General features: G+C 59.7%; 1 protein-coding gene across 3 annotated transcripts in view; it reads right to left on the reverse strand.

Moving 5' to 3' along the window:
- The window catches only part of CEP170B (centrosomal protein 170B), a 27,418-nt gene extending 9,202 nt beyond the window's left edge, over positions 1-18,216 (reverse strand). Inside the window, exons 1-10 of one of the 3 annotated variants that reach the window (XM_077128377.1) lie at positions 18,138-18,216; positions 15,247-15,386; positions 8,132-8,221; positions 6,122-6,202; positions 4,977-5,033; positions 3,763-3,895; positions 2,625-2,729; positions 2,113-2,538; positions 609-1,324; positions 316-420 (exon numbers count right to left, since the gene is read on the reverse strand). In XM_077128377.1, the coding sequence (XP_076984492.1) occupies positions 316-420; positions 609-1,324; positions 2,113-2,538; positions 2,625-2,729; positions 3,763-3,895; positions 4,977-5,033; positions 6,122-6,202; positions 8,132-8,221; positions 15,247-15,351 (1,818 nt within the window). In that variant the 5' untranslated portion in view covers positions 15,352-15,386; positions 18,138-18,216. Of the gene's footprint in view, positions 1-315; positions 421-608; positions 1,325-2,112; positions 2,539-2,624; positions 2,730-3,762; positions 3,896-4,976; positions 5,034-6,121; positions 6,203-7,053; positions 7,904-7,928; positions 7,979-8,131; positions 8,222-15,246; positions 15,387-18,137 lie in introns of those variants that run through there. The other 2 variants (XM_077128379.1, XM_077128378.1) reach the window with 2 other exon arrangements.
- Positions 18,217-24,646: the final 6,430 nt, after the last annotated feature.

Genomic DNA, 24,646 nt, shown 5'->3' on the forward strand with positions numbered 1-24,646 from the left:
GGCCTGCCAAGAGGGTCTGGGACAGGAGGGATTGCCAAAGGCAGACACGCCCCCACCTGCTCTCCACATGCCTAAATGGCTCTGACCTGCATGTTCCAGGGTGGGCACCTATGGCCATTGGAGCCCATCCAGCTCTTTGGAGGTCCGCTCTAGCCCAGCGGCTATGACTCCTCCCTGACCCCAGGCTCCCGACTCCATCCTGTCCAGGGCCTCCATCCTACCCCACCCAGTGAGGACAGCAGAGTCCCCACCTTGCTGCACAGGTGGCCCCTGTCGCCCACAGGACCACCACCTGAGCCACAGGCCCTAGTGTACCTGGGGCTCCACCTGTGGCGCTGCGTCGCTGTCGCCTCTGATGACCGGGCGGAAGGCGGCCGAGGGCACCTTGCATGGTTCAGGGGCCTCCAGCACCCCAAAGACCTGTGAGGGGGCCACCCCAGCACCACAGTTCAGGGGTCAGAGGCCCCCACCAGATGCAGGCCCTGACCCCAGGTCTCCAGGGGCACAATGGGGCCTAGTGGCCAGACGGGCCAGGGGTCTGGATGTACAACCCCGCCGCCCAGCACGACCCTCCAGGCGGCCCCAGCAGACCCCCGAGGCCGTCCCACCTGGTCGATCATCCTGCGAGCCTCCTCCACCGCCTCGTCCTGCGCCTCCGTCTCGATGGTGTAGGTCCCCGCGTCACTCAGGCTGTCGTCCTCCTCCTGTTTGCGTGCCTTGGCCAGCTGGGGGTCGGCAGGTGGTGGTGGGGTTGGGGGGGCCACAGGGCTGGCCCCTCGGGGAGGCGGGGCGGCGGGTGGGGTAGGGGGCTCCCGCTCGGGACCAGGCCTGGGGCTCGGTGAGCTCTCCCGCAGGCACTGCGCCACGAAGTCCTGGGCCAGGCGGGAACGGCGGCCCACACTGCCGAAGGGACGCACCGGGGCCCGGCTGGCAGGCGAGGAGCCCCCCAGCCGTTCCTCCGTCTTCTCCCGCTTGAGCGAGCTGGCGCGCGGGGCCCCCGAGACGCTCCCCGCTGGTCGGGCTGGAGCCGGGGCACCCGCGCGGTCCCTGTCAGCTGGCCCAGGGCCGCGGCGCTTGTCGGCCTTGGGGTCCCCAGGGGGCGCGTGCGTGAAGGACTGGGAGCGCTTCTTGCGGGGTGTGTCCTCGTCGAAGAACTCGATGACGAAGGCCTGCCGGTTGTGCAGCAGCTCCTGGGGGTCCCGCTTGATCTGCCTCTGCAGCCGCGCCTGCTCTCCGCCCACCTCAGGGGGGATTCCCGCCGCCGCGGCTGCCTTGGCCAGGGGATCCTCCGAGTCACTCTGCGTGCCATCCTCGTGCTTGTGGCCTGGGGGTGGGAGACCGCAGCTCAGCAGCTCAGCAGTCCAGGGAGGACAAACAGCAACCCTCAGGGCCTCCTGCTCAAGCCTCCTCAGTCCCCGTGCCTGAGGGAGGGTCAAAACAGGCACACACATGCACACACACGCACATACACCCGCACTCAGGCACACACGCACACGTACCTGCAAATACAAAAACATGCACATGTGCAGACTCTTGCACATACAAATGGATCTAGGCATACAGACACATACGCAGCCAGGAACTTGCACACATGTACTTGCACACACATGCATACGCACACATACCCAGGCACATGTGCACATGTACACATGCATGCACCTGCAGCCAAGCACATGTGCACACACACATCTGCACCCCCCACCTCACCCCCATAGCCCACATGCATCCATACATGTGCACATGCACACACAAGCAGCCAGGCACACATGCACACCTGTACCCGCACACAGGCATGCAATGCACATACACCTGGGCACACGCACACATGCATCTGCACACACAAATGCATACACATCACCCAGGCACACGCAGAGACTCACACATGCACACACATAGGCACATGCACACGCACCCCACTTGTGCACACGCACAGCCATCAAGGGACAAGAATACTCTGACCACTCCTTGTCTAGGCCTGGGCTCTCGGGCAGCTGATTACAAAACTAAAAGCAGTCACACTCCTATGTGAGCCCCAAGGGCAGGCGAACCCACAGGCTGCAGGCACCCCCTGGCCTGGGGATGGCACAGATGCCGGGCGCCAGCGGCACTTACCCTTTGGGGTGCGCGTGGGGACGGGCAGGTCACTCTTGGTGCTGTGCTGGTCGTCCCCAGGGCCGGCCCGGCGCAGGAGGCCCGGGTCACTCTGCACCAGCCAGTCGGCCACCTTGGCCTCAGCCGACACAGCCTCCTGGCCCAGGGGCCGCCGTGAGCGCACAGAGAACTTGGTAACATGGTCCTTGATCTTCAGCTTGCCGGGGCTACCCTCATCGAACTCGATGGTGAAGGAGGCATGGCTCTGCACCACAGGCGCTGCCCCGCCCCCGCTGGGCTCATGGTCCCGCGTGGGTGCCTCAGGGGGCCGGGCCTGCGCCGGGCCCTCCTGCGTGGGAATCTCGAAGTAGCTGGGCTCCCGCCGGATCGGCTCGGTGCTGGCCCGGAGGGGCTCCCCGTCCTGCTGGACCGGCTCCTTGGAACGCTCTGGGGCGGGAGACATCCTCAGTGCCTCCCCTCACCCACCCGCGGGGATGGGTAGGGGTCTCCAGGGCCTGGCCCCCAGGGCCTACCTGGGAAGGGCTCCTCCTCGCGGGCGTCCACCTGTGGGCTGCTGCCGTCATCGTCTCCCCACCAGGAGGGCTGCCCGTACAGGGGCGTGCGGTAGGTCGGCGCCTCTGCAGGGGAAAGGGATCAGCCCTGGGCGCTGGGAGGGTGCTGCTTGGCAGCCCAGGGGCCCAGCTACCCACTGACTACCGCAAGCCCATGCCCGCCTCTCTAGGGTAACAGCTACCTCATGGGCGTTCTGAGCTGGGAGACCCAGGGGAGCCTGCCTGCGGCTGGCCCTGTCAGGAGCCCTGTGGCAGGAACCTGGAGACAGAACGCCACTGCGGACACCTTCTATCTGGTGCACATGGGGTTCTTGTTTGTTACATTTTTATGTTACTGCCCCAAACTTCAACACCAGGGGATTTCTACAGCAGAGCTGGGCCTCAGACTCCCACTGAACAACCGGGCGCCTGACAGCTGTGCGTGGCATGGTGGGCAGAGATGGCCTGTCCCCACCCCAGCCACTGGGCCCTGTCCCCACGCTGCCAGGGCCTGTGCTATTGGGGGTCAGGCCAGCGGTGGTTCCAAGTTGCTCGCCAGCTGTTCAGGGCAAGAGTCCAGAGGCAGGGCCCTTGTCAGGGCTATAAGGAACAGGACCCCCAAATGTGCCAGGCACACCCTGCCCTCCCTGGGTCACCTGACACCATGGCTGGCTGCTGGATGGACAGAACATCTGGAGTCCTGCTGGGGGTAGGTGGGTTTTTAGCACAGAGGGCAGCAAGCCCTAGACCCAGGACTCAGTGCAAGGGGCAGAGACAGGCGCTCAGGTGGGTTTGCGCTGTGGTGGCTTTGAGGACATGTGAGTCCAGGAGGCTGTGCTGAAAGGAGACCGGGGGGGGGGGTGGCTGTGCATCCCCACCCGGGGCAGGCACAACGGGATGTGCATGCATGTGTGTGGGAGGGCACTAAGGAGGGGTGATGGGGAGGGGACCCTGGGCGTGTAGGGGTGGGCAGGCAGGGAAGAGTCTGCACAGGTGGGTGGGGATGGGCTCGGCCCCATGGGGGTGCTTGGAGATGGATGATCCCCCATCTGGCTGGAAAGATACCCTATCTGCCCCAGGTGACCAGCCACCCCACTGCCCCCGTCCCCCACCATCCTACCTGGTTTCCGGTCACCCTTCTCCAGCCTGGGGGTTGAGGTCTCGCAGTAGGGCGTGGGGTCTGGCAGCAGCTCGCCCCTCTTGGGCACCAGGCCCTTGATGCTCACCTGCAGCTGGCTGGTGTACTTCTCGTGCTGCGGGCAGGTGGGGGCATGAGGGACCTGTGCTCACCCAGGCAGCCCAGAGCAGGCCTGGCCCTCTGCTCCTGTCGTGACACCCGGAGTATGGACAGGGGAACACCAGAGTGCGGACAGGAGGACAGCCAGGGTGTGGACAGGCCACTGAGACCACTCGGTGCTTGCCTGAGAACACAGGGCCTGTTGGGGCCAGGGGTGCAGGGCGTGGGCAGCAGCTTCCGCCACACTGAGGTGAGGGCTAGAAGCAGTGGCCAGTCAGGGCCTGGTGTGTTCACATGGGAGTGGGCGTGTGCCTGTGTGCCCAGGGTGTGCCCAGGCTCACCCACTGTGCTGTTGGGAGGCAGGGCCCACTCGGTGAAGCAGGGCACCCCACGGTTAGGGGCCCCAACCTCAGCTCTACCTTCATTGGCCAAATGGCCCTGGGCCGGCTGCTCACTTCTACATCCAGGGGGGCCCCCATGCAGCAGGGAAACCCCCACCTGCTGCGGCCCCCCACCCACGCATCTTACCCCTGACCAGAGCTCTGGCTACAAGTGCACATGAACCCACTCGGGAAGGGCACCCAAGGACCGTCTGTGAGGCTGGCCCCGAAGGCTACCCCCTGCCGCGTCCAGACCCTCCATACCCTGCTCCAGGCCCCACTCCTGGGCCTAGCCAGCGTCCTCCCCCGTTACCCTAGATGTGGGAGGGCCTAGGGCATCCATGGTGGTGCTCTGTGCCCACAGGGGCTCCTGCCTAGCGGACTGGCCCCTGGCTTGTCCCAACATCCGTCCTGCGTGCCCAGACTTGATAAATCCCCATGCCGTACTGACCCCCAGCCCCTACCCTCTCTGCCCTTCCCCGAGTCACCTGGCACAGTGGTGCCGCAGTGACTCCTCCCATGCCCAGCTGGCCTCCTGTCTTGGTGTGGACCTTGGGAGGTAATAACCACTGCCCCACCTGCCAGACCGAGTCATCCGGCGCCACAGGCTGGGGTGACTGCAGGGCCCTGCAAGGCCCAGTGCAAGGGAGCCCAGGAGGGATGGGCGGGACATGGGACCCTCAGGGCTGGCCCCCTCGGGCATACAGCACTACTGACCTTCAGGGCCTCTTCAGGGACGCGGTGCTGCACACGCTCCAGCACGTACATGTTGGCATGTGGCTGTGCGTCAAGGAGAAGGCGGGAGGAAAGTCCCGGGGGGTTGGCAGATGGAAGGGCCGGCCCAGGGGCAGTGCTGGTCCAGAAGGGACACAGGGGAACTACCTGTGCCTGTAGGCATGCACACCCTTGCCACATGCACTCATGCCCAGGCGTAAGACACACACCACACACAGACCTCACACCCAGGCCTCTGGGCACCTGGGCCTCCAGGTACCAGGGTATGGTGTCCACAGGGCAGAAGTCCACAGGCCTGTGAAACCGCCCCCACGGGAAGAGCAGCTCCAGGTCCACCTGAGCTCCCAGGGCTCGTGCTCAGGGTTGCAGGCCTGTCATCCACCCCCACACTCTGCACACTCACAGCCTGAGCCCCAGTGGGCGGGCAACGTGCCCTGTGAGCCAGAGGGCCCCACAGGCCCAGGCTGGCCCTCTGGGCTCCTGGCCCCTATCCCCGGGCCTCCCCAGGTGTGCTTTCTGAAGCTGTCAGTGCCCCCAGAACATCACATTCTTAAATTTAATCCCTTCCTGTGGGTGTGGCCCATTGTAAGTAGGACTTTTCAGAGGCCACCTCAGTTAAGAAGTGGCCCACTTCAATCAGGATGGGTCTTAATCCTGTTACTGGAGTCCTTCATAAGTGGGATGAAGACAGAGAGAGGGGAGAAAGCCATGGAGCGCTGGAAGCAAAGAAACCCAGGAGAGAAGGGAGAGATCAGCAGATACTGCCAAACGCCTTGCCATACGCCAGAGGAGCTGGGGATTGCTGGCCAGTCTTGGGAAGACAGCATCACTAGACAATGCCTTGATCTGGCCATTTTCATGGCCTAAAGCCTTAAGCAAAAAAGTTCCCATGGTTGATGACAGCCCAGGAAATGAAGACACCAGGGCAGCCTCTGGGCTCCCACGAATTCCAGGGACTGTAAGGGCCCCGCCGGAAGGCACCCCCGCTGACAGGTGAGCCCTGCTTGGGGCTGTCTTCACTGTGTCCCCACCTGACCACCGTGGCCCCTCCTGCCTCCCGGGTAACAGGCGACTCTGGCCTTGGGGCTGGGGGAGGCTGGGGCAGAGAGGGTCCGGCGGGAAAGGATATCGTAGCCAAAGCGGATGACGTCATTGAGCTTCAGCGTCACATACTTCTGGTCAGGGATGCGGACGTCGTTCACAAACGTCTGCAGAGGAAGCAGGTGGCCTCGGGGTCAGGGCCGGCTCGAGAGCCCCTGTGGCACCATGTCCACCCTGGGCCCAGCCCCCAGCTGTGCACTCCTCCTGGAGCCCAGGCGCCACCAGCATGGGGGAAGATACAGGACAGTGTTGAGGGGTCAGGCTGGGAGGGCCAGGTCTCGCCCAGCACTCGGGGACCCTGGTGGGGTCCCTCAAGGACAGAACCCTTGGGTATCCTCATAGAACGTCTTCCTCTGAGTATGCCTCACGTGGTCCCAGCTCAACCCTCACCCCTGACCCTGCCATGCCCTCGGGGGCGGCCAAGATTCACTGGCCCTGCAGTGGCCCCAGGGACACTGTTCTGGCAGCACCCCGCCCGCCCCAGGCTGCCTGCCTTCCAGGGCCCACATGTCAGCCCCTGGGAACCTCTACTTCCATCCAGGGCTCCTAACCGACCGACCCACGAGACCCCAGGATGAGTAGAGGACCCCACAGGCTCTGGGAGCCTCTGGACAGGCCCAGGAGATGGAGACGAAACAGGCGGGAATCAGACGTGGCCCCATGCCCAGGGCCTGAGAGGGGAGTAAGGACACGTGGAGAACCTGATCACGGGACAGAGAGCTCCCACCGCAGAGAGGACAGCTCCTCGGGGCCCTGGTGTGCAGAGAGGGGAGTGTGGTGAGGTGGCTGCACAGCTGGGCGTGAAGCAGGGGCCCTCGGAGCCGAGCCAGGAAACACCCCAGGCGAGGGGCAACATCTGGAGCTCTGCAGACCCTCCCTGCCCCGGCCTCGGCTGAGCATCTCGGACAGCACAAGTCACCAGGTGGCCCTGGAGAGCCCAGCACAGAGCCCACCCCACCTGCCAGGTGGAGTTGCTGGGGCTCACAGAGCTTGCTTGGTGCTCAGATGCAGAGGTGGAGCCAGCCTCAGGCAGTGCTGGGGATCAAATCGTGTCCCCTGAAAAGACACCCTGAAGCCATAACCCCCAGGACTTGTGGACGCTGCTGCATTTGGAAACGGGGGTGCTGCACAAATACTGAAGTTAGGACAAGGTCACACTGGCTCCTTTGGGTGGGCCCTAAACCCAACAACTAGTGACTTTCTGAAAGAAAGGGAGGGGGTCACGGAGCCACAGGGAAAAGCTGTGTACAGGTGGGAGCAGGAAGCTGCAGCACCTGGAGCTGAGGGGGCAAGGCAGGGGCCCTGGAGGTGCGCCCTGAGGAGGGAGCACCCCCCGCCGGGACTGAGAGGACACATTGCTGTCAGTTTCAGCCCCTCAGGCTGGGACCCCCAGGGCAGTATAGGCGAGGGCACCAGACTCTACAGGTGGGAGGACCCTGCTGGGCTCTGGCACAGGGGAGGGCTGCAGCATATTTCCTCATTTTAAGAAAAGTTCACTAAGCAGCTGCCAAGACAGGCCCATGTCCACTGAACAAGGAAAGAAGCAGAGGGACACCAGAAAGATTCAGCCAGCAGACACAGGGGGGACAGATGGACAATCCCTACGGAGACCCCTCCCCACACACCAGGCTCCTCTTCCCTGGCCCTGCCCCGTACCTCACCGGGGCCTCCTTGCTGGCTACCCCTCCCCATCCACAAGCGACCAGAGGGAAGAAGGTTACAGATCATACACACACCCAGACAGGGTGCCCAGCTCAGCCTGCCCCCCTCAGGACCCTGTGGTGGCCCCAGCCTCCCCCTGTACCCCCTGCCCGCCCAGGGGCTCACCCTCACCTAGAGAAGCAGCCCCAACCCTGGAGGCCCCAGGTCTCTGCAGCTAAAGGAGGCTGCCAGCCCAGCTGAGCAGGAGGTCCTGGGGCAGGCGGGGGGGGGGGGGGGGCAAGGGCACAGGAGGGAGTTGGAGGAGCAGGGCAGGGTAGAGGGACGAAGGGGCGGGGCCCAGGCCAGGAGGGGCAGTGGCGTGGCTGCGCACTCACGCCGTTCAGGCTGCCCAGGTCCTTCAGCCAGTGCTCGTCCCGGTCGCGGTCGTAGTTGATGACGGCGTGCTGCTTGTCCACGCTGCGGGACTGAGGGGACATGCAGGTGGCCGTCAGGTGCCCCACCCTTGTGAGGCCAAACTAACATGGGAGCCCCTTCCCCATTACTCCACCCCCTGCCCCTCCCCTCCACGGTCAGCGCCCTCCCCCACCAACCCTCCTGTGGAAGCCTCCTGGGCAGGCAGTGCACTCCCAAGGCCAGGCGGGGGCGGCCAGGGGAGGGGGAGGGAGGCCAGGGGAGGCCCAGGGACACAGCCTCCCCACTGTGGTCCAACCCACCAGCACCCCCACAGGCGTGCCCACGACTCGGGTGATGGGCCCAGGCACACGACGCATGTGCATTCCAAGCCCAGTTCCTGCCATGCTCACCTGCACACAGTGTCGCACACACTCCTGCACACGTGCCCCACCCCCACCTCTGGCCCTCAGGCTCCCCCTAAGCCCACCTGTCCTGCAGCTTATTTTGTGCAGGTGCCCACCCAGGTGGCCTGCACATGCGGATAAGAGAGGAGGGGCCGCATACCCACCGTGCAGGTGTGCCCCCTGCCCCGGGAGGGTGGGCTGGGACCTAGCCCCCACCCCACCATGTCCAGGCAGCCATAGTGCCAATGCTCTCAGACTCCCGTTGGCCTGGGTCAGCCAAGTGCAGCCTTCCCACAGCCTGTGCACCCCGGCGGAGGGCCAGGCACCCCCTCCCAAGGGTGAGAGGCCCCCAGGGCTGGGGAGGGGCCCCTTCCTCACCCAGAGTCCTGGACCACAGCAGGCTGGGTGGGCATGGACAAAGTTCTGCGGCAGACTGGCCCCCCGTGGCCACCTGCTGACAAGCCCCCAGCCCCCCGCCTATGGAGTTAGGCTGCCAGGGGGTCTAAGGAAGGCCTGCGGCCCAGGACGGTCCCATGAGCCCTACAGACGGGGCAGCCACATGGCCACCTGCCATTCCCCATGTCCTCTGCCTCCCCCTGTGGCCCCACAGTCTCAGAGGAAACCTGGCGACCCTGGACGTTGCCCCTGAGCACCATGAAAGGGGCAGGCAAGGATGGGGCCAGCACCTCGCAGCTGGGGTGAGTGCTGGAGTGGCCTCTGTCTCCCCAGCCTGGAGCCCTCCATGGGGAGTGGGCCCTGGGGGGAGAGGGCCAGCCTCGGGGGCTGATGGGGTGTGGCTGGGCTGAGGCATCAGTGCAGGTCCTGGGAGGGGGACCATAGCCGGGAGGGCTTATGGTGGCCAGCAGCCCTCAGCCACATGCCCCAGGGCTGCACCTGAGCCTGGGCCCAGGGCTGGGATGCAGGAGCCCACTGCTACCTCCACACTGCAACAGCCCACCCTGAGGAGTGGGTGGGCCCCTCTCCTGTACTTGGGGAACCCAAAGGGCCTGGCTTAACCCCACAGTGGAGGCTGCAATGGGGGAGCTCAGGTATCACTTGTGGCTTGAAGAGGGAGAATGTGGAGGGAGAGGAGGAAGAGGAAGGAAGGGGAGGAGGGAAAGGAAGGAGAGGACGAGGGAGGGGGAAGAGGGAGTGGAAGAGGGGGACAGGAAGGGAGACAGGGAGCAGGGAGAGGGAGGAGGGGAGAGAGGGGCGGGAGAGAGGGGAGGGAGAGGGAGAAGGGAAGAGGAGGAAGAACAGGAGGCTGGCAGGGCGCCCTTCTCATCCTGCCTACAGAACTTTGTTCCTCCTGGGAAGGGGGATGGGGGTAGCAGGGGGAAGGAGACAGTGTGGTCAGGGCCGGGGGCCTCTCCCTGACACAAGACTGAATGGCCTTGGCCTTTTATAGCCCAATCCATTACTGGGCATCTGGCAGCTTGGCCCTGCTCAGGATGCCGTCCCTAGGAAGCCCTCCTGGACTGGCCCAGGTGGGCCCCCGATGCAGTCTGGCCTGTTCCCCAAGGCAGCGTGGGCATGACCTGTGACCTACCAACCCTCACCCAGGCTTCACCTCCATCCACATCCCAAACTCCCCAAGCAGAGGAGACACCCAGCTGAATGGCCCCTGGTCATCTCAGCCACAGCCTCTTCGAGGAGCTGTCCAGTCGTGGATGACAGATGCCTGACACCCCCTTTTCCATCTGATTCTCCAGCGTGTCCCAAAGGCCTCCTGGGGCAGGTGCCTCCTCCGAGAAGCTGGACCTGATGACTCGCCCCACCCTCCTCTGGGCCTCAGCCTCCCCAGCTGCAGAGGCTTGCAGGAGTTCCCCCCAGGGCCCCTCCTGTTCCCCCAGCCCCTGTGGGGGGACCCGGTGCTCAGGAATGCACCCACCTCTGCCCGGGGAACTGCCTCTCTCGGCAGCCCTGGGTCAGGGACTGTGATTCCTCGCCCAGGGACGGGTCCAGCTTGAAAGCTGGGGAGGACTTGGGTCCCAGCTCATCCTCCTCCCACACCCCTCCTGCAAAGCCCAGGGGCCCCCTCTCCCAGCATGACACCTGCCCTGCCCCGGCTCCCCTCTCCTTTGATTTAGCACAGCCCCACCCTCACTGTCCATGCCTAGGCAGGCCCCCTTCTGAGCAGGCCTTTCCCACCAGGCAGAGGGGCATACCAGGAGACCCCCTGCCACAGACCCCCCCTTCTAGGCCCAATATGGCAGACCCGAAGCAGATCCCGAGCCAGCTAGGCAAGTGCTCTGGGCTGGCCCATGGAAAGCAGGGCCTTGGCCGGGGTTTGGGGGTTAAAGCAACACACCACGCCCGGTGGCCAGCAGTCTGCAGACACTCCAGACATCCTTTTGGAAAGGACTGAGCAATCTGTGCTCACTTTAGATGGAATGAAGATAAGTTTCCATTCTACCTTGCCACGCCCATGCATGTGAGCCCCTGCCCTGACCAGGTCCATCCCTGTACTCCAGGCCCACCACGACCATGGGCTCCCCATGCTGTGTGTGGGCTTCCCTGAGCCATCCGGGCTGTGGGTTCCAAGTCGGGATGCAAGCATAAACCCTGGCTGTCATTCAGGCCTCGGGTGCCAAAGGCCCAGTGGGTTGAGGCAGAGGGGACACCTCTCTCTCTCTCTCTCTCTCAAACACACACACACACACACACACCCCTCTGATACATACACATAAATGCCTGCCAGGCATGCACGTGCACACACGAATGCACACTCACATATGTACATAGGTACATGTACACAAATACATATGCTGTGCATGCATATGTGTACACACATGGGCATCCATACCTGTGTGCCATATAACATGCATGCACACACCTGTGTACACAGGTAGATGCAGGCCCAAACATGGATATGGGTGCATGTGGACATGCCACACACGCACACATATACACATATATACCACACCCCCACACATGCATACACACATGCACATATACACCCCACACTGACATACACATACTCCCAGCAATGCACACACACATACATACATATTCCCCACATGCTCACATGTAATACAAACACATATACACACATACATATACCCTGTGTGTGTGACACATGCATATGCCCCACATGTACACAGAAACAATCACCTCCATGTACACCCATGTACACAAACATCCACACATACAATACACCACACACATACATGTGTATGCCCCACACATGCACATATACAAATACCTCAGTACACACACGCACGCATGCACATACATACAATTCCCACTTATGTGTGTGCACAACACCCACTGGGGCCTGCCCACCGTAGCCCATGGGGCAGCAGAGCCCCAGCAGGCACCAGGCAGGTCAGGCCCTGCATGCCCACTCATATTTGCCATCGTGTAACACATCCTCCCCGGCACCACCTCTGTGCCAAGCTCCATGGGGCAGCTGACAGCCATGGCTCACCAGTTCGGCTGCCAGAACACAGCTTGTGCTTGTCCTCTACCCGCTGTCACTTCTTTCCTAGATTATGGCACAAAATTCCAAATGGTGCCCTGCCACAGCCTTCATCACCACAGCCACTACTCTGGCCTGGCTCTGGCCTCTGCTCAGCTCTTCTCCCACAGCGCCCCATGCTCCCCTGTCTTGGCCACACTGGCCTCCTCTGTTCCTTAGCCAGAGGCCCCTCAGGCCTGGCAGCTGCTGTTCCTTCTGCCCAGAGCCCGTCTCACTACCCCTATGGGTTCAGGTGCCACACGTAGCGCATCAGCGGGCCTGCAGTCCCTCCATGCGGCCTCCTGTGCCGCCTTCCTATTTCTCCCTGCCTGGAACCGTCCACCTGGTTACATGTTCCCTACCCAATGGAGCCTCTTGGAGAGTGGGGCAAGGCTATGTGCATCTCCGCCCACCGGGCAGGGTTGGAGGTGGCATTCAGGGGATGGGGAGAGAGCAGGGCAGGTGGCCCCTGCATTTCCAGCTCGCCCCTAGAGCCAGTGGAGCTGCTGAGGGGCGGATGAACGTCGGAGGCCAGCACCTGGGGACAGGCAGGGCTCGAGCCCTCGGGGAGGATCATATGAACAGGGATGAAGCGGGCATGGGACTGACCCGCCGCAAGGAAGCAAGAACAGGTGTGGAGGTGTGGATGTACTTCCTAGCAGGGCTGAGGCACAAGGGTGGCTCCAAGGGACAGTAAGGGGTGAGGGGGAAACGGTCTCCCGAGCAAGGGGGTGGACAGCAGGGGTGTTGGAAGGTGGGCGGAGCCCAGACATGCTCTACACTTGCATAACCCCCACCCCAGCCCCAGTGTCCCGTGTGAGGTGGACTGCACAGGGCAGAAACCCAGGACACCTAGGCCAGGGGCTAGAGCGAAGTATAGGTCCGAGAGAGAGGAGCCCCCTCATTCTACTAGCCAGGAAAGCTGGGAGAGACACTCATGTTCTCTGCAGACCTGCCCTCCAGCTCCCCGCCCTAGTACCCCAATGTGGGAGAAAGGAATCAAGAACAGCCAGGGCCTGACAGAGGCGTGGGTGGGGCCTGACATGGCAGGGTGGGACAGGCAGGGTGTAGGGCCCGACTCAGGGGGCAGAGCCGTGTGCGGGAAGGCGAGGTCAGGCATGGGTGGATCCAGGAGCAGGAAGGGGGGGGCATAAGAGGAGGGGACCAATATCAGGAGGGTGAAACAGGCATGGATAGGGCCTGGACTGGAGGACAGGAATGCCATGAGCAGAGCCTGCACAGGAGGGCGGGGCCAGGCCGGAGGCAAGAGAGAGCCCGTGATGGCCCCAGGTATCTGCAGGCTCCCTTCAAGTGCACCTCCTCCAAGAGGCCTCCGAAGTGTCACGTCCAGCGACACCAGCAGGCCATAGGCCTCAGCACCAGATGCTGCAAGCAACCCACAGCACGCTCCCAGAGTCGGAGCCAAGTGTGCTGCCCCTGAACTGGCCCTTTAATTTCCCCCCAATTGGTTCGACCCAGGACCCTGTCAACACCACCAGGGGAGCCACCGGCCATCTCCAGACTGGAGGCCACTCCACAAGGCCAGGAGTGGCCAGATCCAGCCCGACACCTGGGGGCTAAGAAAGCTCTTCACATATTTAAATGGCTAGAGAAAATCTATAGAAGACTATCTTGTGACACATGAGACTTGCTTGAACTACCTGTCCCCGCCTGTGAATGAAGCATTACTGGCACGTGGGCACGCCCCTCTAGTTACATCACCATGGCTGCTCTTGGCTACTCCACCGAACGGAGCAGTTGTGTCCGAGTCCATGCAGTCCGCCAAGCCTAAAAAACCGACTTCACGGAAAAGGGCCACCAATGTCCTCAAGGCCATCCGCAGCCCCTTCACCCACCAAAGGCATGGAGAGGAGAGAAAACAGGGAGAATGTTCTAGATGAAAAACAGCTGAATGCAAGGGGGACCTGCTTGGACCCAGATTCATGCAAATCCAGTGACGTTCTGGGGAGAAACGGGCCATCAGGGCGTGGGCTCCAACTGCGCAGCTGTCTGCGGGTGAGAACGGTCATCGAATTGGCAGAGCCCAGAGGTGCCCAGGCCTGAGACGAGTGCTTCAGTGAGGGTGGGCATGGATGGGCCCGTGGGGGAAATCCTCACCTCTGGGATATGAGCATGTGGGAGGTTCTGCCTTTTTCCTACATTTCTATATGTTTAGAGATTTTCATAACAAAAAATAAAACCGGTAATTAACCAAAGCATCCACTGCAGCCTGCTCCCCCTAGCCCTGCTTCTTCTATTGCTAAGACCACGTGGTACTTAAAGGGAAGGCAGGGCCTCAGGCCTGCAGACTGAGCCCTGAACAGAGCTCGTGCCCTACAAGGGAGGTTCATTTGCTACCCAATGGTCCATGTCAAGGCTGAACCCCTTACTGTGGCCTGGACCCATCCTCATCAGAGCCTCACCCAGGGCTGCAGACACCCTGGAATCTAAGCAAGGCCACAGCACTCAGCAATCTCAGGGTCTGGCGGCAGAGCCCCTGGCACGGCCAGGTCCTGGGTCCCAGGCAGGTTCTGCGGCAGGGCTGGGTGGTGCAGCCCATCTCGGATTCCCGTTTTTCCTCTGCAAGTCCCAAGGGCAGGGGGCTGGTGGGGCTTGGGAATGGAGGGTCACATGCCAAGCTGGGTAGGAATTGGGGTTGCAGGCATGTCCATACATGGCTGGGAGGGGTGGGGGAGACACCTGCACCAGGACGGGCCTTGTAGGGTCTGTAATCCTGTCTTGTGCTCCCAAATGGCAAGTAGGCTCCGCGGGTGCCAGTCTCAGTCTCAGAAACTGGGCCGGGGAGAAAGGGAGTCTCTGGTCCCAGTCAAAGGCCCCCTTCCCTCCAGGTCCAGGACACCATCAGAGTGCTGGCCCCAGGGCTCCCCATCCCCCTTGTGGCAGGTGCCCCCCAGGCAGGGGGCCGGGCTGACCCACTGTCTCCCTGAGCCTCAACTGCTGTCTGCACAGGGCAGGTGGACTCAGGACCCCTCTCACCCTTCTCTGGTCCCTGCCTGATGCCTTTGAGAATCATTCAGAGACCTAAAATGTAAGTCCCGGTACAAGGGCGGGGCTGCATTCCTGCACACACTGCCGCGAGGTCCCTTGCTCCCCGAGACTGTCCGTGGGTCCAGGGTCAGGCAGAGAGGCCCAAGCCTGGGCACTATTGGGGCTGCCTCGCCCCCAACCCAGGAGCCCCCGCCCTCCTCACCCCAAGGGGCGCAGGCCTCACCTGCAGCATGAACTCGCACTCATCGCGCCCCACAAAGATGAGCTCGCGCGGGAGGCGGTGGCGGGTGCCGCTGCTGCTCACCAGGAACCAGGAGGTGACACTCATCTTGCCGTGGGCGAGGCCGTCGGCGGCTGCGGGCCCTGGCAGGAGGAAGGACCATCAGGGATTGACACGGTCAAGGAGCAGGCAGTCGGGGGAGGAGGAGGCTGTGGCGCCCTTTGCATACTGCAATGAGGCCCCACGCCTCTGCTGGCTCCACGGCTGTCAGCCGCTTCCAGAAACTCTTCAAGTCCCACTGCCAGGCCTCTGTCCTGTGTGACCCGCCTTCCCCCCATGTGTCCCCATGGCCCCCGATCCTCTAATCCCCCAATACTTGACGTTTCCCTCTTCCAGGTGCCAGGGGGTGGGGCACCTATACTCCCTGGTTCGCGGGACACCAACCACACCCTGCCAGCATGTGGACTCACGCAGGTGCATGAGACTGAATGTGAGTGGCTTATGGGTGGGGGCTGCTGGGGCACTTGAAGGGAGCTTGCAGATACCTGGGGCCATCATGGGCTCTCTCTTGTCTCGGCCCCCTCAGCACAGCCCTAGGCCCATAGCACCCGACTCAGGGTCAGGATGGAGGACTCCAGGTGTTCCCTGTCCAGGGTTAGAACTGGAGACAGGAGGTCTGAGCCACTGAATGATATCCCCAGCACCGAGAGGAGGTCGACTGGTGACCCCTGCGTGGTGCCTGCTGCCCCAGGAGAGGACAATGCTGGAAGTCGAGGTGCAGGCAGTCCCATCAGTGCCCAAGGGAAGGTGGTGTTTTGGGGCCCACTGTCTCCGGGCTCCAAGAAGGAAGAGTCTGAAGTGGGGTACAGTGGGCATGGCCTGAGGGGCAGACAAGCAGGAGCAGTGAGAGTGGGCCCCAGGGCAGCCTGGGGGACTCATGCTGTGCTCCATCCAGGCACAAGTATATGGTAACGCCTGCCAAAACACAGTTGCCCACATGCCACACACACAGGGCACCAAAGGCAGACACGCACTTGCTCGTCCCTTGCCCACAGGCCTGGCCTCACGCCCCAGCCAGGCATGCCCGCTGCTCACACTCATACCACGGACACAGGTGCACGAATGTCCTGAGCACCTGCCATCTGCTGGGGTGGCACTAGGGCTGAGATTCAGTTGTGACCAAGACGAGGGGTTTCTGTCCTCATGGGGTCCCCTCCAGTTGGGGATGCGGTCAAGGAAGAAGGTGAGACTAACCAGGGGAAGCAGAGCAGGGGCAGTGACAGGCAGGGCTGGGGAGGGGCCTCTCTGTAGAGTGAATGTCTGGGCAAAGACCAGGAAAGGATGGATGTGAGCCATGTGGACATCTGGGGGACAGCAGTCCAGGAAGACATTGGGACAGGGCAGTGGGGGCGGGCAAGGGTGTTGGGTGGGGTATGGCTAAGCCAACCGGGCTCATGCCCCAGGAAGTCCTGTCCCATGGTGTCATGGAAGCCACTGGGGAACTCCAGGATGGCTCCCTGATTTGCAGCACCCTGAAGAGAACGAAAGGTGGCACTCCTTGCTCAAAAGGTAGGAAGCATTTCACAACAGCAAGCTAGGCATTAGACCAGGCGTCAGGCCCACCTGGGTGCCAGACCTCTGGCCAGGGCTTCAGCGTTGATGGGCGTCATGCAATGACTCACATTTTGTAAGAACCCCAGCGGCAGCCGCTGGGTAGACAACTGGGGGGCGTGGGGGAGACAGGAGAAGGAAGCACACATGCTCCCAGAGGCCACACAGGCCACACACAGCACTTCACAGCAGCCCAGCAGCCTGGGGCCTGCCTTCACCCCAGGACGGGAGGGAGCCCCCAGACCCTGTCCCTGCAGCCCCCCTCCATAAAGGCTTCAGCTCCTAGCTGCCCTGTGGGGAACTATGAATGCCCAGTGACCAGGTCTCCCATGACGCAGACCCTCGGCCCGCCCCTGCCTGTTCTAAGGGGACGCTGCAAGGGCAGGCACCCAGAGGAGGGGGTGAGCCGGTGGAGTCCACCCCTCCCCAACATCCCCGGGAAGCCTGCAGCGCGACTGCTGGGGGACACAGCAGACTGGGTTGGAGGGGACTCCACCCAGGCCCCTGGGACCACATCAGCCATCAGTCTGTGAGTTCCAGGTGGGCAGGGGGCCCTGGGACCTCCGCCAGAGGCGGCCGAGGCCCAGGCTTGATGGATCAGCTGTGCAGACAGGCTCTGCGCCCCCCTACCCCACCCCGCCCCGGGCCAGCCAGTCCCGCCAAGCCCGGGCCCAGGAGCCACAGACGCTCTCCAACAGCCCGCGGCGGCGGCGGGCAGGGCCGGCCATCGTCGCTGGGAAGGAAAAGAATAAACAGCCCAAACTCGTCCCCTCCGCCGCCACGGCCAGAAGAGCCGCCTGCCCGGTGGTGGGAAAGGAGGACGGAGAGGGCCCGGGCTAGGGCCGGGCGCTGGAAGGAGCAGCCGGAACGGAGGCCCGGGCCAGGCCGAGAGGAGGTAGGGACGCCGGGGGAGGCAGGGACGGGAGGAGGAAGGCAGAGGGAGGGCCCGCGGGAGGAGGGCAGGGCAGGCCGGGCGGGCGGGAGCGCCAGGCCCTCAGGGGGAGGGAGCGGCGCGGTCCTCGCTTGAATCAGCGCTCACCCGGGGTGGCCGGGGCAGGGAGCCCCCGCCCTCACGCGCGCGCCCCCGGCTGCCCCTCGCGGCCTGCACCGGCCCGGGCCTTCGCCGCGGCTGCGGGGACCCGCCTGGCCAGGTGCGCCGGCCCGGCCCCCACCCCCGCGCTTTTGTCCCAGCGGCCCTCCGCCCTCCGTGCCCCACTGGGCCCCGCGTGGCGGCAGGTGCGGGAGAACCCCGCCAGGCCGGGACGTGGGGCCGGCGCGCTTACCTGCGGCTCGGGCTCAGCCCCCGATCGGTCCCGGCTCGCTCTGGGCTGTCCAGCCCGGCCCGGTCCGGCCGAGCACTGGGGCGCGGGCCCGCGGGGCTGCCCGGAGCGCGCTGCCGAGGACCTGCCCGGCGCGGCCCAGCTCGCGAGGCCCACGGGCAGCAGCGGCCGCCGGCGGCCTCCCACGGCAGGTCCCTGACGTCTGCGGGCGGCCTGGCCCCGCCCCTGGCCCGCCCCCGGCCCCATCCCCGGCTCACGCCCCGCCCACCGGAAATGCAGGTTGGGCCCGCCCAGGGCCGCCAGGTGAGTGCGCCGCGCCCCCTCCCCTGCTCCCCCACTCGGCCCGGGCCGGGCCTGGGCCTGTCCACCTCCCCACACCCCTCACCGGGCGGGCCCATCTCCTCCCCGCCCCTCCCATTCTCCCCTCAGCGACCCGCCCCTGCGTGTTGAGTGGCACCTGGTGCCCACAGCAGCCCTGGGGCCGGGCACCCGAGCCCTTTGGTTAACGCTTAACCCTGCTCGGCAGCCTCGCCCCGCCCCGCCCCCGCCTTTGAGGGTGGCCTCATTCCACCGAGTGAGGAGTGGCCGGTGAGGGAGGGGGCTGGGCCCGGACCCCCACCCACACCCTGCGCCAGTCCCGCATCCGCAGCGCCCAAACGCCCTCCGACCAGCCCTGGGCTCTAGGAGGGGCGGGGGTCTCGGGCTTTGGAGTGCCGCACCCGAATAGCTGGACCTGGCGGCTCCGGACCAGCTTGCTGCCCGGGGTCATTTCCCAGGGTTGCCCGCCCAGGGCCGGGAGCCACCACGGAGGGATCCGATGTCCGGAGCCCAGAAAGGGAGAGATTAACACCAGGAGTGGGGCGTTGCTCCTGAACATTCCTGCTTTCTGCGTGCGGGATTACCCTGGAGCCCTGGGGCGGCGGGGGCGGGTAGGCCTCGGAAGCGGAGGGCAGACCTGGGAGCTGCGGCTGAGGAGGGCGCTCCGCCACGGAGCCTGGGCGTCACCCTCCTGCGTCTGCGCCCATCTGCCCCCTGCCCCGCAGCCACCGCACAGTGGCCGGGCAGAGGGCGCTCTGGGCCGTGGCAGGAGCCCTGGCACAGCCTTGGCTAGGGTCGGGAGCACGGAGGGAGCCAGACTCACCCTCCCTGCAGTGAGGACGGGAGGCCGAAGACCAGGCAGGCCCCAGGAGCTGCACCTGCCCTGGGGAGCGCTGGGAGAAGGGGCTCAGGTGAGTGGAGCTACCAGGCCCCTGTGGAGCTACCAGGAGCCCAGTGCAGGGGGAGGAAGGGGGAAGGTGGGCTGCTAGGGGTGGGGGGCAGGCCAGGGCAGGGAGCTGTTGCCCAGGCCTTCAGAGCTTAGACTTTATCCCAAGGATAGAGTGGCCCACGGAGGAGGCGAGGTGTGCTTAGATGCCGGTTTCAGAGAAAAAGTCTCGGGCCTCCAAAGAGAGTAAATGGGAGGGCAAGATTTAGGAGGGAGGGCACAGCCTGGATGCCTCATGGCTGGGGAGGGCAGTGTGCTGGGGTCCCTGGTTTGCCCCAGGATGGCAGCAGGCAGGCTCCCTCCTTCCCAGAGTCCTCCTTCCTGTGCCCCAGTCCCTGCCCCAGCCTCTCCTACAGCTTCAGCCCCCTCAGGGCCTTCACCTCCCCTGCTGGCTCTGTCTGCCCCTTGGCCACTTTGTTCCAGCAAGACCCTGACTGCTGACTGCAGCTGGGGTGAGCGAGGGTGGGGGAGCAAGGCTAGAGCCCGGAGTTCTGCCTGGGCCAGCTCTCACTAGACCAGAACAGGTGTGGAGGGGTCAACAGGTGAATGTTTGACACAGTGGGGTGATGCAAATAGAGGGGGAGTAAGGAGAGAGCTAGGGGAGGGACTTTGGTTGATTCCTGGAGGGGGGGGGAGGGAGAGGCAGACTTAGCCAGCTGAGGAACTGGTCCTGCAGGGGTGCAGGAGTAGGGCAGGAGAGGACCACCGGAGGGAGGAGCAGACCCTGGAAAGGTCGAAGCCACAGTTCCCCTAAACTGATCAGGTGTCGAATGCTATCCCAGTAAAAGTAGCTACAGAATGTTTTTGTAACTAGACAAGCCAATTCTAAAGTTCAAAAGGAAAACAAGGGTGCAGGCATGAGTAGGTGGGAAAATTCTGAAAGAGGCTGAGGTGAGCACCAGATCCTAACCAGAGTGGAATCTGCCTTGGAATGGACCGGAACATTACAAGGTGCATTGGAGGGCAGGTGACTGGACGCACACACCTGTGGTTGGAGGGAGGTGGGGTAGGTGCAGCCACCAGCTCCTTCAGCAGAGGATTGCCGGGGCATTCACAGCCCACAGGGAAGAAGGCAGTACTTTGGGGGTGGTGGGACAACTGAGGAGCTGTCTGGAAGAAAGAGGATGTCGGATCCCTTTCTCCTCCCCCCAAAATAAATCCCATGTGGATGCAAAACAATCCCCAGAGGCATTAAGAGAAAGCTCAGGGGAGAGGAAGGCTTTTCAAAGCTTGACCCAAAGGCAGAAGTCACAAAGACATTCTTTTTTTTTTTTTTTTTATCAGGGTGAGAAAACCATTTATTTACTGGACAGAGCAAGGTCATTAAAAGAGAGGAAACAGGAAACATATCCCCCCCCAAATGGTTTTAGGTTGGGGTTACAAGCGTTGATGCTCACAGCAAACGTTACTCAATACAACATGGAAACAGACCACATACAACCAGGAAGATGCTGCCATGCCCACTCAGAAAAATAAGCCACAATGCTTAGGAAGCAATCATTAGGAAGTTACAAAGCCTAATAGCCTCCAGTGAACCCCTCTGCATTTTCATCGGTTGGGTCCTTAGCCCACAGGATTTTGCTGGTTCTCTGCATATTTTCTTCTAACATAAAGAACCATGAATAGTGCACACTTCTGAATGTCACTGAAATTGTAGTTAATTGCAGGCTTAACGAGTTCACTTCATATAGTTTTGGACTGCTGTACATAGTATTGATATTCATAGTTCTGTACTCATAGTACTGTAAATAAAATTCTGCCCTCAACCCATTCAGCAGTTTTATCAATGCACCCATATCACCTTCAATCCCATGCATGGTACGTGCTTGAAAAACAGCAGACATTCAATGGAGGAAAAAAAAAATTTATATTGGAAGCTCCCCTGGCCCTACATAGACCAGCTGCTAGCAAAGCTAGAATCACCTGAGAACTGCAGTGCCAATTATCTGCCAAATTACTTGGCATCATTTTTAGCAGGACCTTCTGGACTGCGCAGACAAAGATTTAAATACCCATTCCAGAGAGCAGCCAAAATATTCTAAGTAGTAGTATCTCGTGGATGATTGGCTATAAGGAAAAACTATTCAGTGTAAGATTTACTGAGAAACCGGCTAAGTATCTGACCCCCCCTCCTCAAATCTACTGATTCTACCATCCACTTCCTTTCACAGCAATAACAGTTCTCAAGATGAGAAAAATTTTCCATTCCGCATAGAATAAAATTGCATTTGGGAAGCCAGACACAAAGGGCCACATATTGTACAATTCCATCTAAATGGAATGTTCAGAATAGACAAATCTATAGTGACAGAAATTAATTAGTGATTGCTGAGGGATGGGGGGCTTTGGAGGGAAGTGGAAGGTCACTGCTAAAGGTACGCGGTTTCTTTTTGGGGTGATGAAAGTGTCCTAAAATTGCAGTGGTGATGGTGGTACAACTCTATGAATATATTTTAAGCCACTGAATTGTGCATTGTAAACAGGTGAGTTATATGATGTGGGAACTGCATCTCAGTACAGTTATTGCAAGAAAACATATTAGGAAAGGAAGACATCCCTGGCATAAAACAAGAGGCTCTCCCAAATCAAGTCACACTTGAGGAAAATGGTAAACAAGCCTGATGTAAGGAACTCGATTTAATAATCAATTATTAAATTGATGACCTCACATTTTTAACTCATTTCTGTAGTATTTTAGGTTATCGGCAGATTTCTAACTCGATTCTCATTAGAGAGCAGAATCAGTGTTGAGACAGGATGGGCTGGCAAAAAACAACAACGTTAACAACAAAAGCCCAATGACAAAGCAGTCTCATGCTTCGGAGCAGGGCATTACCAGGTAGAACAGAAAGGCTGGGGTTCAAATGTAAGGACACCCATGTGACTCTTTCCTAAAGCACATTTCCTTTTCAAACCTACTTCCGTTCATTCCCGTTACACCTATGCAACTCAGCAAAAGCAGTGTGCTTCAGAAAGAAATGTTCAGCTTTCTGAAGATCCAAGTGCTAGCCAAATTTCCCTAAAAGTAAAATTTGTTTCACATGAAAAAAGTTCAACTCTGTAGCCTCACTCTCACCTTCAACAGCTCTCAGCCTGCTATCAATTAGAAGCCACAAAATTTCTTAAGCGACCTTAACTTAGGAAAAATTAGATATTAGTTCTTAATATTTAGAACACATTTGGCCCATTTCCAAAATCCTGTCTGCCATCAGATGAGACCCCTCCTTTATATTACTCATTCACTAACTTAGTATACAGGTTAAATAAGTTAAATTAGTTAATGACACCTTACCGATTTTCCTTCTGTATTAGCTAGGGTTCTCTAGAGTAACCGAATCAGCAGGAAATATCTGTAGATATAAAATTTATAAAAGTATCTCACGTAACCATGGGAATGTAGAGTCCAGAATCCGTAGGGCAGGCTGTGAAGCTGATGACTGATGGAGGGTCTGGACGAACTCCACAGGACAGACTTGCTGGCCAAAGCAGGAAGAGAAGAGAGCCTGTCTTTTCTGAATCCTCCTTAAAAAGCTTCCAGTGATCAGATTAAGCATCACTCATTGCAGAAGACACTCCCCTTGGCTGATTACAAATGGAATCAGCTGTGGATGCAGCTGACGTGATCATGATTTAATTCTATGAAATGTCCTCATCGCAACAGACAGGCCAGCACTTGCCCAACCAGACAAACAGGTACCACCACCTGGCCAGGTTGACACATGAACCTGACCATGACACCTTCTATAAAGGCAATATAATTGAATCATGAACGGTCATTTTGGTCTATCTCCAACTATTCTTACACTATATAATCAGGGCAAATTTTTCAAATAAAGAGAACACAAGTAGCTTTACAGCAAGTTAAGCTTGATAAATGTATTTGTTATAACAGAATATCTGACACAGAAGTTGCTCACTGCATACATAGAAAACAGAGAAGTGATGAAAAGAGACAACTGATGTTTGACAGTACATGGAAGCAAGGTGGGGTGAAAAGTTATAGATAAAATAAAAACTGGTGAGCATCTGCTGAAGCAGAGCTGCTTTTTAGGGAGCTTAAGAATAACTGATGAGTCACCATTTTTATCTCTTGTGAAGTCCATTTGTTATTAAGAACTGAACACCATTTTTCCAAAATTCATACTGCAAGATGCAGTAGTCACATGTATTTCCAAAATGATCCTAAAAACTAGTGCTAAAGAAAAATCTGAGAAAATAAATAATGACAAAAACATCAACAATTTTCAAAAGAATCTGTTCAAAACAGTGACTTTTACAAAAAATGAATTCCTTTTAAATGAAAAAAATTCTTTGAAAGATCAGAAATCCGTTTCACAGATCATTTATATTGCATTAATTATTTGAGTAATAGTATACAAAAAGAGCCATAGACTTATTTTTATTAGGTCTGAAAAATCAATATAAACACTGCTGGGGGGAGGGGAAGTGTTTAATACCCCAAACTCCAATATTCCAGCTTTGTGTCCTGTTCTGTTATTATAATCTGTAAAAATCTAATGATATAAGTTTTCTTAACATTGATTATGTAGTAGAGGACAATGCATCTTCAATTTGAAGAATGTGTTGTATCTGAAGGTGGAAACAGTACTCGACCACGATGATTAAATTCATAAGATGATGTTGATTCTTTAATGTGTCAGACGTCTTATTTTTGACCTCTGAAGTGGCATCCATGACTACAGTGGCAATACAGACTGTACCATAATAGGTAACTGCACAGGCCAGAGGTGTTTGACGACCTGCATCTACTGGCAGTAATGCAGCTTCCACCTGTATCTACTGGCAGTGATGCATCTTCCTTTTCTGTTCCCTGTGTATGAAAATGGTGCTGAGTGGCAGGAAGGTGGGCGAGGGCTCAGAGGCTGATGCCCACCAGCCCCTTTCCCAGCACGGGTGCCCTGATCTCCACCAAGGAAGCTGCTCCTTCCTCCACCCACAAAACATTCTTGATAAATTTGATTACATTACAATTGGAACACTTTGCAAAGATAAAATCTTAAAACCAAAATATGTGTAATACTAAATGGTAAAAAAGTATTTGCAGCTCAGCCGTCCAACAAAGGGCCTCTTCTGGCTCAGAGCTGCCGGAGGCCCAGCGGTCCCGGGAATGTCCTGCAAAGGAAAGAGCGGTGGCCCGTCACTAGATCTACTGTCACAGAAATGTAAATCAAGCCTGCCAAGAGGAGCTTATTTTCACCTTTCAGGCTTGCAAATTGTAACATTTGAT

The sequence above is a fragment of the Tamandua tetradactyla genome, chromosome 14 (genome assembly GCF_023851605.1).
Source record: "Tamandua tetradactyla isolate mTamTet1 chromosome 14, mTamTet1.pri, whole genome shotgun sequence".
NCBI lineage: Eukaryota > Metazoa > Chordata > Mammalia > Pilosa > Myrmecophagidae > Tamandua > Tamandua tetradactyla.